At 46.0% G+C, this 24,643-nt stretch overlaps 1 protein-coding gene and 1 pseudogene across 1 annotated transcript; both read right to left on the reverse strand.

The window, feature by feature from the left end:
- Window positions 1-345: 345 nt before the first annotated feature.
- On the reverse strand, window positions 346-6,627 carry LOC124675766 (annotated as a pseudogene).
- Window positions 6,628-22,703: 16,076 nt separating this feature from the next.
- On the reverse strand, window positions 22,704-24,115 carry LOC124675767 (probable aldo-keto reductase 2). The gene is made up of 5 exons (XM_047211840.1): window positions 23,906-24,115; window positions 23,630-23,833; window positions 23,363-23,535; window positions 23,132-23,234; window positions 22,704-23,045 (listed from the first exon to the last, which is right to left on the reverse strand). Exons 1-5 carry the CDS (start codon window positions 24,098-24,100, stop codon window positions 22,704-22,706), a joined length of 1,017 nt encoding a protein of 338 aa, XP_047067796.1. The 5' UTR covers window positions 24,101-24,115.
- Between the last annotated feature and the right edge of the window lie 528 nt (window positions 24,116-24,643).

The following is a 24,643-nucleotide window of genomic DNA, read 5'->3' on the forward strand; positions in this document are numbered from 1 at the left end:
TGACGAGATCTTATGCTACGCTTAATTGGGTGTGTCCATTATATCATTCACACAATGATATAACCTTGTTATTAATAACATCCAATGTTCATGATTATGAAACTAATCATCCATTAATCAACAAGCTAGTTTAAGAGGCATACTAGGGACTTCTTGTTTGTCTACATATCACACATGTACTAATGTTTCGGTTAATACAATTCTAGCATGATATATAAACATTTATCATAAACATAAAGATATAAATAATAACCACTTTATTATTGCCTCTAGGGCATATCTCCTTCACCTCCTACCTCAGGTTAGGCCCTCACCTCTGTCCACAAGAACCCCAAGTTTCTGAGCTCATTCCACCTTAAAAACGGGCCGATTTTTGTTTCTATCAAGTTGGATCCGCAAATTCTCCTTTACTTTGTCTTTCAATTTTTTTTTTAACGTTTCTGCTTCTTTCTCCCTTTCTTCAGTAGTCATACCATATGGGATTTTGGTTGAGTACATGGAAAAACCAACATTGAGACATACTTCCTTGATGCTTTGGAGAAATTCTAGCCCACTGAAGGCAGTTTCAGTTTCGTAAAGCTGAAGGTTCAGCCTCTCAAGATGGGGCATTGATCCTTCCTCAAACTTCACTAAGTTGATTTCAGATAGTCTGTGGTCAAGATAGAGCACTGTGAGCCTTCGGAAAAGGCCACTCTGGAACTGAAGCACATCGATCTTAGTCTCAAACTCCGACAAACCCAGAATGGATAGGTTTGGCAAGTTCCCAAGGGCCTGCACGGCTGCACAGTTGGATGATAGCCCAGTGAACTCTAGCTTCAGTTTCATGAGATTCTGGAGTCCCTTGATCCATTCAGGCAATTTTTCCAGGCTGCCTGACAGCTTGAGGCTCTGCAGGTTTTCCGGAGCTGAGGACATGCCATCCAAACAGCCAATTAAGTCACCATCTGACAGCACTGACAATGATTCAAGGTAGCTGAGACTGGAAACGGCTGAACAGAACCCCAGACCATTTTTCTTGGTGATACCGACCACTCCTAGCTTCCGCAGCCCGGTGAGACCTTTTATCTCTTCTACAATGGCATTTCTCCAGGCAAGGTGCACATACCGCAATGTATGCAGGGCTTTCAGTCTCCTGGTCCCTCTTGGCACCTTAACGCCAGCGCCATCTAAGCCCATAATCATTTGAGGGTATGGTTTGCAGCAAGCATAAGTCCATACCTCACAACGCTTTTCATACCAATTTGGCTCTCCTACACCCCATGCGTATCGACTCTTGGCATGGATATAACGTAACTTTCTAAGCTTGATGATGGATTTGGGCAGCATAGCTATTTTTGTCTTTTTGATGTCTAGTGTCTCGAGCAGTCTCAGGTTACCCACCGAATCTGGGAGGTAATAGATTTCGTCACACCCTCTTAGAGAAAGGTATCTCAGATGAAGAAGTTTCCCGATGTGCTCAAGGTCACGATTAGCTAGACCTTCCGTTCCTTCCAGGTCCAGCACTCGAAGAAACCTCATCTTGGCAGAAATGTAAAATGGCCTCCACTTCCCAAACACTGGTAAGGACCGTATGCGGGATAGCTCCACTATGCTCTGGAACTCCATTTCATCTCCCTCCCAATTGCTACTTATGGCAAGGTGGCGTACTGCGCCTTGGGTGTTTGAGCCGCAACCTCCCTCCAGCCTGAAAACGAGATTTTCCTCCATTGACTTTGAGATGCTGATATCTCGGATTAGATCATGTAGCTGGCAGGAGTCGATTCCTTGTCTGCTGACAACTGATTGCTGAGTTGGTACTATCATGCTTCTCTCTAAAAGTTCCATGAAGTATCTGTCCGCTACGGATCTGTCCAGCGAGTAGCCTTCTGCAATCCATCGGCACGCCAAACGCCTCCGGCTAACATTACGATCTTCTTGGAAGATGGACATGTACAGGAAACAAGGCTTGAGGTAATATGGTAGGCCATCATAACTTTTCATAAGGACTGTTTTTATGACCTCAAACTTTGGATTCATCTCCAGCTCAACACTGATGTGCTCATTCAGCTTCCTCCATTCCACAGCAGTTTTTGTTGGTTGGTCTGCCAAGAAGCCACCTATGGTGACTATCGCGAGAGGAAGCCCATTACACCTTTTTAGGATCAGCTTTGCAGGTTCAACCAGCTCCGGATAGTCCTTATCCAAACATGTGGCCTTGTTCCTAAATACCTGCAATTGTGTAAAATATAATTAGTCTTCTTGCTGTTGTGCAATGAAATTAATCAGGCGCATGTTAACCAATCCTCGTTATTATTATTTATTACTACTAACTTGCTTATCCCAGTTTGGTTGGCGAGTACACTTAGGCTATGCAACAATGTCTTTCAGTACCTCCGTCCACAGTAGACGAGAAAGTGAATATACCCGTATGAGTAATACTCTTTCAGTACCTTTTTTGTGAAGAGGTTACATGCATCCTTTTCTCCAAGACCATTGAGAAAGCGTATGCACTTTGGTTTTTTGCAACAATACTTAGCAATATCCTCTCGCCTTGTGGTGATCACAATGACCAATCTTGGATTTCTCATTGAAAGTAAACTTGCCAATATTTTATCCCATTCTGTGGTAGATGAGAGGTCATCGAGAAAAATCAAGCAACTCTTTCCTTGTGAAAGCCTACTCAGCAATTCAGTCAACTTTTCAACTCCCATAGAAGCAATATTTTTCCGGGTATCGCCTGCAAAGTCCATGGCTTCCTTCCTTGCATCTAGTTGCGCTACCAAAGTCCTAAGGAGCTCCTCAAGCTTGAATGGTCGCAAGACCGTAACAAAAGCATGTTTCCCAAATATGTCGGTGACCTCGTTCCTCTCGTAAACATCTTTCATTAGAGTGGTTTTTCCAAGACCACCCATTCCCCACACTGCGATCACCTGAAATTGTTGGGTGCTAGCTTCTTCTAGAATTAGTCCAATAATATCAGATTTTTCTTTCTCTCGCCCAATAACCTGAGATTCCTCCAGAACGGTAGCCATTGTTTTGGTGCGGGTGAGCCTCTGTTGCACTATAAATTTTCCATCAATATCAGTGTTAGATTGGTCTGCCTGTATCTCATTCTCAGTGGTGTACGGTAACATTGAGCTAGATGCTGGTTTGGATGAGTATGTAACATCTTGAGAACTCTGAACACAAGTAACTGTAGTTAGATAAACTGTTAATGAAGAATAACTCAATTTTTTTTATGAACCAGCTTAGCGCAGGTCCTAATGCCACATATATAGGAATGCCAATGTCCCAGTTAACCAAGAAATAATACATCAACCTCGAATGGGATGTATACAAGTCGGAACATGAACACAACTTCATTAATCATATAAAAAAGTTTACTAGTACTACATGACAGCATAAAGTTGGCATTACCGCTCAGCATGGCATGAAGAGCTATAACACTAGAAACATCACGGACAATTGCTTTATCAAGCATTGCAACAATGCTTGTCTTTTAAGCTCTGTTCAAACTAGCCCATAACCGGGTTATAGCCTGACTATAGCCTTCCGCGATGCCCGCGGCTATAGCTAGAGCCTTTAAAGGCTAACTAGAAATAGCTGCTAATAGCCCGGTTATAACTATTTATCTCCAATTTAGCCTAATGGCGGCATTCTTCTCGCTCAATGGGCCCAAAAAAATTTGACCAAATTTTTTCAGAGTGGCCCTATTTATGAACACCAATATATTATGAACTGCTACTACTTAATGATGTTTTAATATTTGGACATAACTATATCCTTAACTATCTACTACCTCCATTCCAAGGCTTAAGGCCTATTTTTTTTAGAAAGTCAAACTATGTTAAGTTTGACAAAGTTTTTATTAAAAATCATTAACGTGAAAAGTACAAAATCAATATCATTAGATAGATAATGAAATATATTTTCATATGGTACCTACAAAATATCATATTGGTTCATAAATTCTTCTAAAAATTTGATCAAACATTACTTCGTTTGACTTTCTAAAAAAATATAGACCTTAAGCCTTGGGATGGAGGTAGTATAAACTATACTTTTGACATAACTATATGTGAAATATGTTTTGGTCATGCGCATCTCTTATGTGACAATGTTACTATGGTATCTGTGAATTATTGATCATATATATGATTTATATGCTGCTGTAATATTAGATTTTTTCCTATTATTTAGCAAATCGAATATATGAACTTAGCCTGCTATAGCCTGCCGTAATTTTAAACAGAGATTTTGAATGAAATACAATTGTTTATCTTTTTTCTAGACATCTTCTTGCACCCTTGTCGTGAAGTTTCAGGGGACAATACATCGCCGAGCTGGCGAGCAAGTAGGCTTTGGTGAAATATTCACACTTACACTGGACGGTAGTAGATACCTCTCCACTAGATGATGGTAACCTCTCCCAGAGGGATTTGGCCAGAGAAACTCGTTATCGACAAAGAATATGGTTGATGAGGAATCCGAGGAGGTTGGAAAGTAGTATCTTAGGTAGTATCATGCATCTTAGACCCATAAAATTATTGATTTGATATGTAGTTAAGGAGAGATAGGATTAAAGTAACATAGATAGATATTGTATCATTACGCATGGACAAGTTAATGCTAAATAGATCTTGTACACATATTTGTATTGGATTCTACAAAACTAATTTTAGAAGATTATGATACTACTCTATGATACCATCCACCATAGAGATAATACCATAGACAAGTATCATATGTATGATACTACTATATGATACTATGCACTATGATTAGCCTGAGGGCCATTGCCGGAGTCAGGGTAGAAAAGCTTGGTTAATTACTTCAGGGTATTATTTTTGCAGCTTGCAGGCATCTGAGCTCATGTGATGGCTCTTTGGAAGCTGAAATTATGGCATTTACTGAAGGCCTTACTCTTGCGCTGGAGAGGACAAATCGCCCGATCATTATAGAAAGTGATTGCCAGGAGGTAACGACAATGATCCGGTTGCTGCACTCATAAATGAAGCAAAATACCTCTGTAAGCTAGGTAGAGAATGCCAGGTTAGGCATTACAGTAGAGAACTAAACTCTGTTAGTCATATTCTTGCGAGATGGGGTTGTACTCGTCAGTGCACCCAAGTCTGGCTCCACTCAGGACCAGACTTCATTATGCGGTCTTATAATCAGGACCTATACCCTGTTCCTTGATTAATATATTTGAAATTCGCAAAAAAAAATTACTTCAATATAAAAGAAGTGGACGCGTTCCAGGCCTCGCCGAAGGACTATTCACTCCCTGGTCGAATGGGAGAAATTGGACATGGAATTTCCCCTTCCCCACCTAGTCTATACACATAACTTGATATGAGCAGGGGAATCGAGCTGATTTACCTTATGCGATATCTAATGCCTATATTTGGCTGATATTTGATAAGTATCTATAAGACAGATAAAAACATCGAGTTGATATCTTGACACATATAGGAGCATATCTGCAACATATGGAAAGGCTACCTCGGCCCGCGAACAAACAAAATTGTGTTAAAGTCATATGGGTGTTAAAGTCGATGTATCCTAATGACTCTTGATAGCTGATATTTTGTTGAGCAAGATGAAATAATAAATAAAATGACGGGTCCAAATTGAAGTAGTACCTGCTGGTAGAAAGCATAGATTGTCTGATCAGCTGATAACTGCTTGAGCTCCGAAGCCGTACTTTCTTGGCCTGAGCATAGGCTTGCTACTTCAACATGCTCCGTGGACACTACGATCCGGCTCCACAGTTTACTTTTTGGAAGGCAAGTTCGGATCTGGTGCCATTCTTCAATGGTGGACAGGTTAGTAAGCACAATCAAGTATCTCTTCTCATTGATATATTTACCATACTCTTGAGCCAGCTCATGAAACGTCATTGCCTTCTCCAGCAGAACATCAACCACCTCTACGGTGCCTGCTCGAAACTGTTCCACTACACTCTGGACAAATTCATTCCGGTGAAAAGGGCGAGTCACCCTGATCCACGCTCGGCATGGGAAGTTGAGTTTGACATTCGCATTCTCGTAGGCCTCCGAGATGATGGAGGTATGCCCAACGGTACCACTTGTTCCCCACACTCCGATCACTCCAATTTGTTTCGCGCCCAAGGCTTCCTTGTTCAGGATCACTTGGGCAAGATCCAACCTCGATTGAGGCTGCTGCCTGGTGGCATGCCTTCTTGCTTCATCAATGCCGAACATGGTAGGAGCGGTGCTGGTGGAGTGGTCAGAGTTGGCGGGTTTAGAGCCTCCGTCAATGAGGCGGTACCGCACATTCCTCTGACTCACGTCCTCCACCTTGGCACGCAGTTCCTTCATCTCACTGGCCACTTGGCGCCGGTTGAGGAGGTTGCAAGGGTTACGCCACCAAGACTGCCTTTCGACACGGATGGCAAAATCCCGGAGGGAGTCCTCGACGTCGTAGGCGACGTCGCGGACCTGCTTCACCCAGGTTCTTACCACCTTACTGTGCTCGTCCCTCTCCTCGTGCGCCACCATCAAGAAAGACTGCATCATTTCCAGCTCATCGGTGCAGGGCCACCTCCTCGGCCACAGCAGATTTCGCGTAGCTAAGCGCTCCATTCAGCACGGACTTGCCAATGCTCAGCGCCGTGGCCTCCATTGGAGAACCTTGGATGTGCTCTCCTCAAACCCCCTAGACGAGCGTTTGCGTGTGTGGATCTGAATCTGATGCTTGGTGCCGATCTGGAACACGAATGTTGATTGGAAAGAGGACAGGGGCAGGTTAATTTAACATTTTTTAATCAAGACTAGACCAGGTCTCAAGTCCTTGCATGTGCATCATCATACTTGCGAGGTGTGCTTCACTCCAAAACTCGTGACTCATCGCCCGAAGGGGTGGTGTGGTCCCGATTTTGTTTTTTTGTGCTGCCCACCGAAACCCATATCCAAGCCCTGTACAAGACTCGTATGGGTATACAGGGTACGGACGACCCCACGTGGGTGGGTCCCATGTGCTAAGCTAATCACCGTGATTAGCTCCCACGTCATTGCATGCATCGTTTTCATCGGCACTAGAGATCTGATCGAGCTGATCCACGCCGCCGCTAGGTAAAACGCAGGCGGTTGTTGCCGGCCCGGCCGTCGGCGGTTGTTGTCGGCACGTCCGTCGCCGCCGGTGGTTGTTTCGCATCTCTACGCCGCCGACCGCGAAGCCCCTGCAGATCGACGACCTTGGAAAGGTGCGCTACCGGCTCGACATCTTCCCCGCTAGGGTTTATAATTAGAGGTACCCATGACTTCATCTTATAGCATAATCAAGACGACGCAATACTGCCGGTTTTTCAATTCTAATTATGGTCCAATACTACAGAATATGGACAACTCTATGTCTGGTATGATTGAGGAACAAAACGAGTACGTCAGCTATAATTCCGATGACATGTCAATGGAGGAAAATTTGCAGCACGAAGCCGGCTGGAGCAAAGACGAGTTTGATGTGAGCCACATTACTATATATTCTTGGTGCACTATTTTTCATTTCGATTACCAGCAGTCCAGCATCATCAAATAATATATGGTTCCTCCTTTCATAATTTATGCAGATTGCGTACGATGAATTTGATAATGATGACAACCATGGTGAACACACAGTGGATGGCAATAATGAGAAAAATACTAGTGAGCTATGTGTAGTGACTCATAAAATGATGCATAAAATGGTGGCAACTATAAAATTTACGGTTACTAAATTCCACGATGCATTAATAAGTTTTAGGCACAATTTGACGCGCAGTTAGAGTACGACTATTACGGTGAATCTGACTTGGACACGGGCCATACTGATGATGTGGAAGGTTCATCGGTTTACGGGATTCTGTTTGACATGAGCCAGGTTGTTATCTCTTTTTTCGGTCTCATAGAGCTGGAACACATAAAATTATAGTTTTAATTAATGCCTACGGTTTCTACTTGCAGGCGACGCCAAGCGCTAGTCAGCTCGAGAAGACACGAAAGGTAGCAATGGCAATGAATATCCCGATAATAAGCGGGATTTATACTTGGAAGATAAAGAAGATGATTTTTATTTACGAAGCAACAGCATATTCTTTCTACAACAGATATGCTAAAGATTATGGGTTCAACGTTCGGTTGGACCATGTTAAGCGGTTTGATGATGGAGTAATTCAAGGCGTTTTGTGTATTCCAGAGAAGGCAGACGTCCCAAAAAGCTATTGACCACGGAAGGCCGCATATATAGGCTCAGACCTGAGTCTCGTGGCGGCTGCAAGGCACGTTTGGTGGTGAATTTTGATGGAAAAATTGGTTTCTGGATTTTTGAAGATTTTCGTGACAATCATAACCATGACCCAGCTGAACCATGTCAAGTGCCGTTTCTTCGGTCCCATAGGACGATCAACGACGCGCAGAGATCTGAGATATTATCACTGGGAGCCATGGGAGTCAGGAAGCACATCATTATGAGATCCTTCATTGCAAACTCTGGTTCATTTGCCGGTGTTGGATTCACAAGAAATGATATGTACAACATGTGCTCTAGAGAGAGGAGAAGGCTGCTTTTCGACGGTGACGCTACCACAGCCATCCGCATTATGGCAAAGAGGAAAAAGAGGGACCCTGAATTTTTCTATGAATATGACCTTGACGACGAAGTCCATCTGAAGCACATGTTCTTGTGTGATTCCCAGTCATGTAGGGATTACCAGGACTACGGTGATGTGCTGGTGTTTGATAGCACATACAAGATGAATAAATACTAGGTGAACATGCGAGCTTCGCCTCGCCGCCTGCATCACGTCATGCACATCGTGAACAGCTGAGAAAACAAAAAAAAATATCGGGTATCTCTGCTACAGTGGTCTGCCCATAAAAAAAATTAACGTGATGGCACTAAGAGGACAAAAATCTGGTGCATAAACAAACAGCCTAATGCCATGTGCAACCTGCAACCAGGGCCACTTTGGCATTAAATTCTACGATATTGGTCTATAACTTTGAGAGCTTCATCTGTTCTTCGCTCCAAATATCCTTTATGATGTCTTCCTAGAATGACACAAGAATATATGGATGGATGAACATCATCGCACAATAGGAGATGTCGTAGACACCAGATTTGAAGGACATGTTGACCATAGAGGAAGAAAGCGAGTGTGAACCTTGTATCACCGAGTCATCAAGTTCTCTTAGGCGCTGGACGACCTTTAGCACCAATATTGACAATGGGCATAATACCAGTCACCATATCAATGACATCTGCATAACCATAGAAGAGTGGACTGTCGGAGAAAAGCAATCGCAAAGCACTGCATAGTAGGCATACAAAAAAAAAGTGTATCTTAAAGACACCAGTTCTCCTTTCTCTATTTACTTGCAAGGTAAGCTGTGTCATTAATATTACTCAAAATACTCTATAATGTGCTGATCTTGTGAACTTCGTGGATGATTGATCTTTGTAATGTTCATCCTTTTCGTAAGCCAAACCTTTGACCAATGGTTGACATTAGGGAAGCCATATCTTGTTGGCTCTATCTCTAAGAATTCTAATCAGAAGAGGTTAAAAAGTTGGGATCGTGAAAATGAAGCGAGCTAGGATCTCTATTTTTTGTGTTGATATTTATTAGTTTGTCTGATTGAAACCAACATATATGTTTCAGGATATCGTGTGGCAAGCACGATCAGCAATCCACAAATCTTGTTATATATGTTTCAGGATGAGTAGTTAAGTTGTTTATAGTGTGATACACTGATAAATTCTGAACTATTGATAGTTAGCCAAATCCTTATTTTGATAGGTATTCTAAGGTTTCTAATGAGCACGGCCCAAGCTAAACAACAGAATATTCTTTTATTCATAATATATACATACTCTATGTTCGCATCAGGAGGAACAAAAGATAGAAATCAGCGGTGTTAGATTGTTTTTAAAATGGGACATTCTAACTATGAAGACTACATACAAACCTGCTTAGCTTGACATAGGGCAACATAATCCATAAGTTGGCTCAGCCAAAGTGTGCGCCTCCTCTAAAATACCTGGATTCCATCATACCATCTCACTCACGTCTAGATAGCAATGCAAAAAAAAAAAAAGGGAAATATCAGGTGATCATATTTCCTCCCAGCATCCAACAGACTCCTAGCAGCTGAAACAACATCGTGTAAAATCAGTTGACCTCTAGAACTATTGCTACTTGCTTATACACATATGGCTCAAAAATAAAACTTTAGCTTAAGAAACTTGGAAGACTTCAGTTAGCTAGCTGCTGCAGAGAGACAACCACAAATGCAACACAGACTAAATCTTTTTTGTTTTCCAATTAGCCTTCATATATCGAAAGACACTTCATCAATGGATATATAGTTACAGGTTTCCAATTTATAGGTACAGCCATATAGACTTCTTTTCTTGCCAGACTAATTGGCTACACATATACATCTGAATGTCTCTTAACTGGAACAGAAGTTTACAGATTTCCTAAGGTGACAAATGAAACCGACTAAGGGTTAAAAAACTTGTGAATACGTGCATATATAGTTTGACCACTGCATAAATCATGAAATTTGCTGAATCAAATAAGTATACTACACCAGAATATAGCTGCGACATGGTATAAGTTTTTTAAAAAAGAAATACACTGAGGCATCTTACATAAAAGCAGCGAATATGGATGGAAGTTCATGTCCCGGCAGCAGGAAGCCGCCACAAGAAGAAAAAATTAGACATAATTTGTCTTCACGCAAGCTCAAATAAATTCCAGTAATCAAAATGTTCCGGATATGGTTACAAAAGCTAAACTGGTTCACGATAAAATACAAAATAAAAACAAATCAGTTTACCCGCCGTCTGGTGCGAGTTTGCACATGAGTTCTGAACATGAAGGAATGGTGTTCTGTACTCCAAAACTTCGATCAAGGTTTGTTCCGTATGGGAAAAAAAGCAGTATCAGGGATTTGTACCATAAGAGAATTCCTGTGTAAACTTTTAATTATCCATGCAGTCAAAACTGCTTGCCATGAATAGATTATATTTTTAGGATCTCAGAATAATTCTTCCTTACATCCAGCAAAACTTGGACTTAGTTATATAAAGCACAATTTCAGCCAGATATATTCAATAGTAGGTTTATCAAAAGAGATGCCATGCATATGCATTTTTTTCTAAATGCAACGAAAACTCTTTATATGTATTACTTTTGACTTAGCCTGTAGGAACATGGTCCTAATAAATTTGGAAGATAATGCTCAATTTAGCATGAGCCCAGACTGAAGTTTCAGTTTACACACCTGATTATTGTCCCTAGCCGTCAGTAGGTGTTTAAGACCAAAAACTTGCTATCTCCAATGTAGTGCTAAAAAGTCAAGTACAATAATGTAGAGAATGTGGCATGGCCATATATGGTAGTTCAGCTACAGTATGGCACATCCACTAATGTACTTGAAGATAAATGTCCTGTACTTGAAAATTGTGTTTGTTTCACACAACTATATTGACGCACGGCACAGTAGTGCATAACAAGTCTAAATAGATTATCTAAATACTACAATGCTTCGTGCGGACTCCAAATCCCAATAAAGATAAAAAAGAATTGTGTGAGGGCTTGGAATAAAAGACCGGTGGATTTCTTTCTAAGATGCAAATCAATACGTTTCCCCAGATGCTTGACAAACTAAAGCACATGTAAAAGAGAAGTCATACGTCGCCTGCTTGGTTGTGGTCATCATTTCCAGGAAATGCTCACAAATTGAGAAGAATTGAGTCCACCATATGAAATAGTAAGCCACCCATGATTACTTATTACTAAGCAAATGCACAAGCCTTTAATGTTTCCAATACCTGAGTGGCGAGCTGATAACTGGGAAATCGCCTATCGATTCCTTTCAAAGTTCTTATTCATGGAACAAACATGGAAAGAATATAGCACATACCAGAGCACTACTCAGCCCTAAATTATATGCTACCAATATTGTGAGAAAATCAGAGCAAAACACCTAAATACCAAAATGTACATCGTGAGTCAATTAGCTCCCTTAAACGAACACGGTAATGCACACATGGAATAGAATCCAAATGTTCATCATAGATCTAAATTCAAATCCCACTGCAAGGGAACTCAAATAAAATTGCTAACAATACTATATAGCTGAGAAAAGCTTTGGCCAGTACCATTTTCAGCAGTAAAATATGTTGCCTGAACCACAACAAATAATAGTGACGTCAAAGCAAACTTCCTGCAGAAGATGCAATGAATAAACCTAAAAGGATTGGGTATATCTGTATATGGTAAAAACACAATTAGACCAATATAAAAAATCAGAAATATAAGAAATTCAGAATATCGACCATAGATCAATATTAGCGAAACACAAGATATTATTCATACAGAAAGTGTATTTATAACAAACGACAATAAAAAATGCCATGATTTCTACAATGGAGAGCACCACAAATTATTTAGAGAACGGCGAAATAAACCCTGAAATAACCTCTAAAAAGCATGGATCATCCAAAGGTACCAAAGACATTGGAATAAAAGCCATAATATGTTTTTTTTCTATCCTTCAGCCTATCACATTCCTGTTTCTCTAGGTGGAGAACACTCCTAAAGGAGCCGAACATAGAAGCAATAACAACAATTAGCGGTTGCTGAAAAGAAAAAAAATCACATAAGAAGATAAGAGAAAAAACATGAAGATGATTGGGCGATGGGTCTTATTGGGAAGATTTTTGCCGTAAACTGCACCTTAGGTTCATTGGGAATCATGGGCAGCAAGCAGCAAATTATATACATGATATATTTTCCTTCCAAAATGTAATGAAGGTAAAAGCATTCAACTATTAACACAGAAAGTAAAACAGAGGCCAAATGGGGAAATAATCGACTGGGGCCTCCATGTATTGAGAATCACATAGATGACTCACATGAGGCCATTGCGCAAAATTAGAAACCAGAGTATACTACTTTTACATTGGTAGTGGCGGCTGTGTTCTAGTTGCATAAGCCATCTCCTCCTGTTCCGCTTCTAACTCCTCTTCCGTGTCAAATATTCGTGACCCACAAGAGAATCCTCACTCGACATGATGTTATCTTCAACTCAATAATAGCGTATCTCACAAATTGACTGTCCAAGCATTGCCTCCTAAGCAGCTTCCAATTTTCAGCTCATTGGAAACTTGGAGGGTCAGCACCACCCTCCAGTCCACCCGGCAGTTCAGTAAACCTAACAACAAGGTCATTTGTCGATGGTGAATGTAGTATAAAAACAAAGACATTATAAACCTATAAAATGTGTATTACTTTTTTATAACATTTCTCACAAAGTTCATTTTATATGGATGGTTCCAGAGAACTTCTCCAGATTTTGGTGAAATTTTGAAATAGGCTCTTAATCAGCCTCTTTGCCAAAAGAAAAAAGCTCAATCTACCACAGGGGCATGAAGTGCTTATAAGTACACACGAAAGGAAGTCAGAAGTAAATACAGTTGGTCATGAATAAAAAGCCCCTATCACTAATCCTTAGGGACCATTTTCATAATAGTATAGCATAAAACCATACATAACAAAATATTTATATTGGTATGGTATCGATGTTCATGAAAGATAATGATACATCTGTAGTAGATGGCAAGAAGATACAACACACATGAAATGGCATGCCAAATGTTGTACCGGATAAAGTATTACCACCTAAAATTAGTTGTCCGAATGGCTAAAGATAAACAAAACAAAAAACTTTACTATCACACACTCACACAGTCTAATTCTTGTCATGTAAGATACAGCTCCAACTCATAACGGGGTGATAATCATTTTGGTATATACAAATGCTTCAGAATGAACAACTTAAGAATGACTTCAACGACATGGCGAAGATCAAACAATTGCACTATGATCGCTGAGCATTATAGTGTAGCAACAAAATAAAATAACCACTTGGCTAAATTTTAGTTTGCAGGTCATCTGATATTTATTGATATGCAGTTCTAGTAAATGTTTATTGTTGTTATGGTGCTGCTAGAGGGATGGCGCGAGAGGGCCGGCGGGGGCCTTGCCCACGGCCGATGGCAAGAGGGAAGGGATTTCCTTCTTAATTCTTGCTTGATTAGATTGATACATCTCCTCTCCTCTCCTTATATAGAGAGGTTTACTTGACCCCTAAGCAAGCTACCCTTATCTCTAATTAACCCTAATACTAATGGGCTATAGCGCCGGCCCAAGCCCATTACGTACTCTAACACTACACCCCACTGGACACGCAGCTCGTCCTCGAGCTGCAACCTAAACAAACCATGACTCGACGCAACACAAACCTAACACCTAAAAACGAGCCTTTTACATCTCGGCTTGTTTTATTACTCTCAACCTGAAATGGACTCGGACGCTTTATTGTTGACCCCTGAACATAAAGTGGACACCATCCGCTCGTCGGACGTGCACCGAGTACGGCCACCGGATCCCATGGAAACCGGCGGGGCAAAAGGAGCCCGTGCGGCGGCCGGCGGCGGAATGCGGTGGTGCTACGCGGTGCGCTCCGTCGGTGACACCATGCCTTCTCCCGCCGGATAACTATCGATGGCGCGGACTTTGAGGTCGCTGCCCGCGGGAAAAACAGCATGTCCGCCGCCGCGTGGGGAAACCGCACGCCCAAAATCCCCGACGAAGCGGACGAGATCGAGGTCCGTTGCGCAACGAAGCGCAACTTGGAGGAGCTGCGGTTGCGGATCACGCATCTCCCGCACATGCCGACGCACTAGGAGGCCGCGCGCGGCAGCTGCGGCCTCGCCGCCGCCGACACGTGGCGGATAGCGATCCAAGCCGGAAGCGGTGACGGCGACGGATGGAAGCGGACCTGGTGGAAGGGCATCCCGGGCGGTGTCGGTGTAGAGCCGGGGCCAAGGTCGCTCCCACACCGCCGAAGGCGAGGGACGGCGTCGGTGGCGGCGGCGGCCGCTGCTGCGGTGTTGGTGGCGACGGCGGCTGGCTGCTGCTTGTTGCGGCTGCCCACCGAACAGCGAGGGACGGCGTCGGTGAGGACAGCGGCTGCGGCGGCGGCGTTGGTGGCGGCGGCAGCTGCCGTTGCTGCGGCGTCCCGGCGGGGAAGAAGGCGGCCGGCTCCGCGGCGGGGCCCGCGAGGGCCGGGACGGCCACGGGAACGAGGGCGGCGGCAGCGCCGGCTGCTGCAGCGAGGCCACGGCCGCGACGGGGCCCGCGAGGGCTGGGACGGCCACCGTAACCGGGCGGAGTGGTGGCGGCGACCGCGGTGGAGATCGCCGGATGCGGCGGCTGCCACGGCGGGAGCATCGGCCCGGTGGTGGCGGCTGGTGGCGCGGCCGGCGGCGGCCCGTAGGGGCCGGCCAAGTAGAGGTGGATCTCTGGACCGCGGTGGCGAGATCGCGGAGGGCTGCGGTGATCTCCGCTGGGGAGAGAACGGCGGGGACGTCGGAGTGCGGCGGCGGCGGGTGGGAAGAACTCGGTGGAGGGCTGGACATGATCGAACCCGGGAAAGGCGATACCAAGTGTTATGGTGCTTGCTAGAGGGATGGCGCGAGAGGGACGGCCGGGGGCCTTGCCCACGGCCGATGGCAAGAGGGAAGGGATTTCCTTCTTAATTCTTGCTTGATTAGATTGATACATCTCCTCTCCTTATATAGAGAGGTTTACTTGACCCCTAAGCAAGCTACCCTTATCTCTAATTAACCCTAATACTAATGGGCTATAGCGCCAGCCCAAGCCCATTACGTACTCTAACAATTGTAACTTCTACTAATTAATACAAGTTGTTTCACTATTTACAGCGGTGGCCTAGGATAACTTTTTTTTCCATACAACTTGTCTTTTCTATCCATCTTGGTTTTACCGAGGTCTACAGACTTCATATCCAGTTCTCCACACTACCTATAAGAACACAATCTCAATAAATGGATGAGCTTATCTCATATCTTCCTTCAGATGTATGAAGGAAAGAATTGAAAGAAGTGATACTCAACTACTAATAATGAGATACTTAACTACTTAAGTGAATCATTGATTTGGGAACAGAAGGGGAGAGGGAGCAGTTGTACCTGACAGTGAAGAGGCATCCACAAAAAGATGGAAGCCAAGGCGGCGCCAGGTCTCACCGCTGCAAGTCATCTTGTGCACCACGGCAGTGGTGGCAGGGAAAAGAGAATAAGGATGCTCATGCACACATAACCGGCCACAACCGACGGCGGCGGCGGCGACTGTGCAGCAACTGCTCCACCATTGCGAGAAGAGGATAAATTTTTTGGGAGCAAACAGATGGCAAGGCTGACGCCACCTCTCTCTCTGCTTATCCCCGCCCCCACCTTTGTGCAGGCATCTTCCTCTCCATCCAGAAGAACACCATGTGCTGCCCAGAATGTGTTAGGTCCTCCTTGTGCCATGCAAGAATCTGCTGAAGGCCTCTCCTCACCGAAACACCATCTCCATTGTCGCATCACTACACCACCATATCACCCTGTCCCTTCAATCTCCCTCTCGCTCCAGCTCCCTGTACCCTGGCCGCTCCACCCCACACAAAATAGCCAATCGAACCAAGGGAAACAGATCGGACACAGGCACTACTGAGAACAACCAAACCAGTATGCCGAAGCAACGACAACACCCATCACCTGCACTTTCCCCAAATCAGCTGTTTGAAGGAACGACAACAACCACCGCCGTCACTTTCCCCAAATCAGAGTGTAGAGTATGATATATCTCTTCCTCAAACACTAAAAAAGGCCATTGTACCTGCCAGTACGACACAAACAGTTCAAAAGCTTTGACATTCTGGTAACACTTGTTGGGCAGGCTTCTAAGTAAAAGTTGCATCGAAAATAATGGAGCCTTATTTTGTATTCTCAAAACCTCACCTGATACTGCTAGCCAATTCAGTCCAATTTAAGTCTTTCAATTTAGCTGTGTGGCAATAGATTCACAGAATGGAATGTGAGCTTCATCCTCTGCACATGGGTAAGACCCAAATTGAATAATTGATGCACGTTCTACAACTCAGACCATCCTTGCAGCTCAACTGATTGTCTATTTAGCTCCTAGTTGGCGAGATACACACCTGAGTTCAGTTGCTACCTACACTGTTTATTATCATGTAGATCAGCAATTCAGCAGGGGACATGAAGCACCTCCAAGCCCCATCCAGACCCCGCACCTTCTGCGTAGGCTAGACAGCCGTCGGCCCCTCTGCCTAAGCTCTCTTCCATGGCCCCACGAAACCCCCTGGAGCAGAGTTTCCCCGACCCCCGTCGCTGCGCGCCTGGTACCGTGATGGTCGAGATGAGGCCGGGAGTGACAGCGGGAAGGAGGCGCGATCGAGAAGATGCACGAGGAAGAACTGCTGGCCGTGTTGAGCGGGGCGGCGGCCGGATCTTGATGGGAGCGGGCAGCGGCGGCTGGCGTGGAGGCGGCGGGTGTGGAGGCGGTGAACCCTAGAGCAGAAAGGAAAGAGTGGAAAGAGAGAATGGATGGGCTGCATCTCTCGGGGCCGGGTCTGGGGGTTGAGCGTGCGAGGCAAAGCTGTCTCTTTTTTCCTTTTCACACCTTTGAAGATTTACCCATCGTTGTGAATTGTGGCTTGTAGCAAGTGGGACCAAATGTCAGCCAGAGAAGACACAAAGAGTAAAGTGCCAAAAAAACACGCCGACCAGATCGAACGAACGATGTAGATCATCTAAGCTGGAAATCCCACGGCTGTAAAGGCACCCCGCCAGGATAGGCTCAGCAGGCTGGGTCAGCAACAGCCTTACATGTTGTAGTAATAAGATGCCATTTGTTCCTTTTGTGGGGTTGAACAACTACCGTGGGACAACGGTCTTTGGGTGTGCCATCCTTTCAAGCGAGAATGAAGAAACATATGTTTGGCTTCTAAACACTTTCCTGAAAGCGATGTGTCAACAGAAGCCAAATGCAGTAATCACAGATGCAGATGCTACGATGATGTCCGCAATCAGCAAAGTATTTTCTGGTGTGACGCATCGCATCTGCAGCTTTCACATTGAAAAAAAAATATGAAGATGCATCTACCTAACAAGTCACTGAACGAGTTCGGGACTCTTTTATATTACACCACCTCGGAGCAAGTATTTGAGGAGCGATGACATGCATTTTACGAGAAAATGGCAATCCCAAAAACCGGGACATGGATGAAGAGGATGTATAACAAGAGGAGACTTTGGGCCGCAGCGTATCTCTCTGAAGGATTCTGGTTGGGTATGAAAAGCAACCAGCGGAGTGAAAGTTTAAACTCTTGTCTGGACCTTCACCTAGATGGGGAAATGACAATTGTTGATATGATTATGCACTACAACAACGCAATTGTCCGTCTCCGTGAGAACGAAGCCCACGATGACTGCATGGCTTCACAGACTACACCAGTGCCAATTACTAATTTCAGAGAACTAGACGTTGCTGCTGCAAACATCTTCACTCCTGCTGTGTTCTATATTTTTCAAGGTGAGCTTTCAAAGATTGACGGTATAGAGATCTTAGAAAGAATGCAGGTAGGAGACTCAAACATCTTCACTGTGGCATGGAGGAATAAAGTTAGGACCAGGTGCTACGTGGAACATAGACCCAACGAGGCGAAATTATAAGGTGCGAACTTGTCAAAGGATGATTCGAAAGGGGATCCCTTGCAAGCACATACTTGCATGTCTTGCATTTCTTGAAAGTTACCGAAATTCCACAATACTTGTGCTCTATGACGATTCGAGAAAAAATACCGAGGTTTGGGTTGCCGACTAGACACACCAGCGACATGTTTGGGTGGGGTTGGCCTGGGCCAGAGGAGCGGATGAAATACATCAATATGAATATTAGGGTATCACATGCTATGCATATTGCATTAAACAATTCAGATGAATATGATCTGCTGAACAGTACCATTGATGGCATAATTTCTAGAAGAGAGGGGTATGGTAAGACAAACATATGGTCCCCTCAGCTCGGTGCATGAAAATGAAGATGCTAGTGGACCATGCGATATTGCTATTGGTGATCCTTTGAAAGTGTCCACTAAGGGTGCACCTAGGCAAGAAGCGTAGAAATCTCCGATGACTAAAAATGGAAGACCACTAGGACACAAAGAGCGCAGGGTGCAGGTGTGCGGGGCATGCCAACAAGAAGGCAATAACAGAAGAAACCCAATATGCATATTTCATCCGCCCCGCGTCGTGCCCGTCTCCGGCCGCGCCGTCGCCTCCGGTCGCCGCCGGCGCGTCTCCGGCCGCGTCTCGCGTCCTGCCCGGCTTGTCGTCGTTCGTTCCATTCCGATCGAGGTCGCCAATTGGGAGGAAGAGAGGAGGCACACGATTGGGGGAGGAGAGGAGGCGGCCGATTGGGGCGAGGAAAGGAGGCGGGAGTAGGGAGGAGGAGAGCGAGGCGATGGATTGGGTGTCTAGGTTATCACCACGCGTGAAGAAGGAAGGTGATGATGACCGGCGCACTGTCACGGCTCGATCGGCTGGACCCCGCACGTATTTGATCCTACATGTCATGGACTCTCTTGGAAGCTGAACAAGTGGAAAACATAACGACCGGATCCAACGGTACGGAGTGAAAAGTGGGAGAAGAATTTTACTCTGGCGAGATGAACGAGCGACCATGATCATTTTGCCCCTTTTAGACTCTCTGGATGGCCGGGTAAACTACTAGCAACATTTATAGAAAGTAATTACTTTGTTGGATGCTGCTGTTGGAACTTTATTAATTTAAAGCCGGGCTCTGAGCCCTGTGTTTAAGAAAAAATATAACGCAAGCATCGTGTTCACGAGAAGTTAGTCAAACAACCCGCGTCCGCCCTGAGCGGCGCCGGCCGGCCGCTCGACAGATTCCTCGGCTACTTGCAGTCATCCCGTCGTCCGTCGACCCGTCGCGGCACCCTCTTCCGCCACTCCTTAGCCGCCAGCACCACGCCGTCTCGCCGCCACGCGATCCCCCTTCCGGCCTCCGCGGGGTTACTGCATGCTCTCCAGGTCCAGACCTTCCGCCTTCTGGAAACCAAGACCACCAGCTACCCACGCAAGAAGGCTCCCGCCGCGCCACTCGTCGACGCAGCCCCAGGAAGATGCATCCATCCCGGCGCAAAACATGCGGCTCACAGCTCTGCTCAGCAGCGGCGACATGGCGGCCGCCCGCAGGCTGTTCGACGAAATGCCGCGCCGGACCGTTGTCACCTGGAACGCGATGGTCGCGGGCCACGCGAGGCGCGGGAGCACACTTGACGCGCTGGAGGTAGCCACGCAGATGCACCGCTCGGGGGTGAGCCCCAGCGAGGCCACCTACGCGTCGGTGCTTGGCGCCTGCGCCCGCGGTCACCACCTTCGCTTCGGGGCGCAGGTGCACTGCCAGGTGGTGAAGTCCGGGTCTGAGAACCTGGAGGTCGTTGGGGCCTCCCTTCTCGACTTCTACTCCTCGTGTTTCGACCTGCGTGCGTCACGCATGCTCTTCGACTCGCTGCATCCGAGGAACGAGCTACTGTGGAGCCCGATGGTCGTCGCGCTCGTGAGGTTCAACCTGCCGAGTGACGCCCTGGACCTACTTGAGCGGATGCCTGCGCCCCGTGACGTGTTTGCGTGGACCGCTGTTATATCAGGCCATGCACGGGGAGCAGGTGAGCTCTGCCGCAAAGCGATCTGGTTGTTTGTGCAGATATTGGCGGATGACGGCGTGATGCCGAATGAGTTCACCTTCGACAGTGTTTTGAGGGCCTGTGTGAAGATGGGAGCGTTGGATTTCGGGAGATCTGTTCATGGCTGTTTGATTCGAAGTGGGTTTGAGTCCGAGAAGTTAATCACCAGTGCTCTTGTGGATCTCTACTGCAGTTCTGATGCTGTGGGTGATGCCTTGCTGGTTTACAGTGACCTGGAAATGCCGTCCTTGATCACGTCCAATACATTAATTGCGGGACTTATAGCAATGCGCAGGACGGAGGAAGCAAAGGTAGTTTTCTCGCAGATGCCAGAGCATGATTCAGGTTCCTACAATCTGATGATTAAAATATATGGTATTGAAGGGAGACTTGAACATTGTCAGAGGATGTTTGAAAAGATGCCGCGGAGAAATATCGTGACCTTAAACTCCATGATGTCAGTTCTTCTCCAGAATGGAAAGTTGGAGGAGGGGCTGAAGCTATTTGAACAGATAAAGGATGAAAGAAACACGATAACATGGAACTCGATGATTTCTGGTTATATTCAAAATGATCATCCTTCAGAAGCTCTAAAACTATTTGTGGTCATGTGCCGATTATCCATTGCATGCAGCCCGTCAACATTCCCTGCTCTATTGCAGGCCTGTGCTGCTGTTGGAACCATCGAGCAAGGCAAAATGGTTCATGCTCACCTCTGCAAGACTCCTTTTGAGTCCAATGGCTATGTAGGGACAGCTCTTGTAGATATGTACATGAAATGTGGGTGTGTCAGTGATGCACGAAGCGCATTTTGTTGCATCACATCGCCAAATGTTGCTTCTTGGACATCACTCATTAATGGGCTTGCACAGAATGGTCAATGGCTGGAAGCTATAGTTGAATTTGGGAGGATGCTGAAGCAGGATGTCAATCCCAATGAGATCACATTTTTGGGCCTCCTTATGGCCAGTGCTCGTGCTTGTTTAGTTAACAAGGGGATGAGGTTCTTCCACTCCATGGAAAGCTATGGACTAGTTCCGACTGTGGAGCATTATACCTGTGTTGTCGATCTTCTTGGTCGGACCGGACGTATCAGAGAAGCTGAGAAGTTCATCTCTGAAATGCCTGTACCAGCAGATGGGGTGGTATGGGGAGCCCTACTCACTGCCTGCTGGTATTCAATGGACTTGGAGATGGGTGAAAAAGTTACTGAAAAGTTGCTTTGCATGGGCACAAAGCATGTATCTGCATATGTTGCTATGTCTAATATCTATGCTAAATTGGGGAAGTGGGATGATGTTGTGAAGGTAAGAACAAGATTGAGGAATCTCGACGTGAAGAAGGAACCAGGGTGCAGTTGGATTGAGCTAAAAGATATAGTTCATGTATTCCTTGTGGAAGACCGGAATCATCCAGAGAGAGATGACATATACTTGATGCTACAAGATTTAGTTTCTAATATATCCTTGCTCTCTGAACCTGATGAGCCTGAATTGTTACTCCTCTTCAGTTGATGAAAAAAATGATAGGTCCTGCTGAGGATTTGTGTTCGTGCATTTGTGTGAACTAATTTGGATAGCCAAATGTTTTTCTTTTGCACGGATAAAATTGGCAGTCTCCTTAAATTCTCGAGGCTGACAGCATTGCTACTGATTTAAGATTTTCTGAATGCAGGAACCTTATCTGTTAATGAAGGATTATAAGCAGTATTTTATAGTATCACACAATGCATAAGCTACTCAAGGGGACATAATAATCAGTAAGGTTAATGGATTATGAAACGAAACTGCGTACAGTCCGTGCATGTGGTAGAACCCGTTGTGGTGATGAAACAAATGCCCTTCTACCACGTAACATACCATGGTATGTGGTGGTTTATTATAGTGCATGTCATCATTCATAAGTAGGATCTTCATGTTAATTACACCAAGTATATTGTCTTCCACTTCCTTTAGCTCGATACTTCATATTATATGATTAACAGACTTCTTATTGAATCATTTTAATCATGTGCAACTGTTCTGAACCAGGGGAATAAACCGTCCACATATCAAATCCCATAAGGAATATCTAAGTGGCTTTCCATGATGACAGGGGAGGGGTCTCAGAGTCCTTCCAGGTGTTGGGGTGAATGTTGAGGTAGCGATCACCGTGCACAACATCCATGGCGGCAAATGACTCGAGCTCAGCCATCTCCTCGGGCGTGAGCTTCACAGACAAAGCACCCACGTTCTGGTTGAAATTCTGAATTTTTGTGGTGCCAGGAATGGGGCACACATCGTGTCCGTGGTGGTGAACCCAGGCCAGCGCGAGCTGCGAGGGCGTGCATCCTTTCCTGGCAGCCATCTCACTCACATGCTCAAATATGGCGGCATTCTTCTCCATGTTCTCAGGTTGGAATCGTGGTAGGTACTGGCAATGCATCGAGATATTTGTTAGAAAAGAAGTAAGCTAGCTAGCGGCATGTAGGGTGATCATGGGTAGAGCTCTTCATTCACCTTGCGAAAATCGTTGTCTGTTAATGTGTCCACCAGTTTAGGTCCAGTGGATAGGAACCCTCTACCCAGTGGACTGTATGCCACAATTCCAATGCCAAGTTCTCTGAGAAGGAAAATAATTAAGAAGTTGTTCGTAGAATTACACACAGCAGGAGGAACAGTTTGATATGTTGTGAAATTACTCTTGGAAAAAAAATGGGGACAAGGTTTGGTAGATATTGTTGCAAATACCTGCAAGTGGGGATTATATCTTCTTCAACGTCTCTTGACCAGAGGGACCACTCGAGCTGGATGGCAGTAATAGGATGAACCGCGTGTGCCCTCCTGATCGTGGACGCCGATGCTTCAGATAGCCCGACGTATTTTACCTTGCCTTCTTCGACTAGTTTCTTGATCTCACCCATCTGCCGACGGAAGTCAAGAAATCATGCTCATCAGTGTCTTCGACGATGAAGTTCTCAATGTTTAAATGAAGTGAACATATAAGTAGGTTCTGACCGTGATCTCGACGGGGACATTCTTGTCAATACGAATCTGATAGTAGAGGTCGATGCAGTCGACGCCAAGCCGGGCGAGGCTGGCCTCGCATGCCGCCCGCACGTACGCCGGGTCCCCGCGGACATCCCAGCTGCCGTCGGCTAAGACGAGAGCGCCGAACTTGGTGGCCAGCTCCACCTTCTTCCTCACGCCATCTTGCAGCGCCTGCCATTACATGGAATCCCTTGAGCGCACATTCATATACCCAAAAAAGAACCCAATCGAGAACCGACCGACCTTGCCGATTAGGATCTCGTTGGTGTGAGGCCCGTACACGTCGGCTGTGTCGAGCAAGGTGACGCCGGTGGCGACCGCGTGTTGAAGGAGCGCGATCAAGTCCTGCTCGGGCTTGAGCTCGCCGTAGGCGACTGACATGCCCATGCAGCCGAGGCCCTGCGCCGAGACCTCCAGCCCCTGCGAGCCCAGCTTCATGCGAGGCACAACCACCGGAGCAGGAGTAGCCATGGCGTCTGTGATGACTGATGATAATGATTTGTGTGTGTTCAGTGCATCGCCCAAGTGCAATTTGTAGTGAGGTACGACCGACTGGCGTCAACCCAACCGGGGAGGCCTCCTCTCATTATCCCGCTCCTCGGTCGCTCCGCGCGACCCTGGGGCGGAACCCTAGTTCTAGCCCCTCCCCACCTCCACTCTCCTCCCCCCCCCCCCCGGCCGCCGCCGGCGTGCGCCGCCGGGAAAAGCCCGCGCGGTGCCGGCGGCGGCGGGCCTTCCTCTACCCGACGCGAGGGGAGCTGCGCGGGGCGGCGTCCTCCTTGGTGGCGGTGCGTTTCGGCGGAGGTCGGCGGGGCCTGGTGTGGCAGCGGCCGGCGAGCTGCGCCAGGGGCGACCTTGCGCATGTCGAGGTGGCGGCGGGTGATGCCTGTGGCTGCTGCAAGCCTTCCTGGGTGGACGCGGCGACGGGTGTTCCCCTGTGTGTGGTGTGTGTGTTCTGCCCAGGGGGTAGTTGCTGGCCGG

Source organism: Lolium rigidum, chromosome 7 (assembly GCF_022539505.1).
Source record: "Lolium rigidum isolate FL_2022 chromosome 7, APGP_CSIRO_Lrig_0.1, whole genome shotgun sequence".
Taxonomy (NCBI): domain Eukaryota; kingdom Viridiplantae; phylum Streptophyta; class Magnoliopsida; order Poales; family Poaceae; genus Lolium; species Lolium rigidum.

Excerpts from the sequence above, each read along its gene's own strand:
- LOC124675767 (XM_047211840.1), bottom strand. The coding sequence starts at position 24,100 with ATGAAGCTGGGCTCGCAGGGGCTGGAGGTCTCGGCGCAGGGCCTCGGC. Across the intron at positions 23,834-23,905 it reads ACGAGATCCTAATCGGCAAG|GCGCTGCAAGATGGCGTGAG; the intron begins GTCGGTCGGTTC and ends ATGTAATGGCAG. Across the intron at positions 23,046-23,131 it reads CAGACAACGATTTTCGCAAG|TACCTACCACGATTCCAACC; the intron begins GTGAATGAAGAG and ends ATGCATTGCCAG.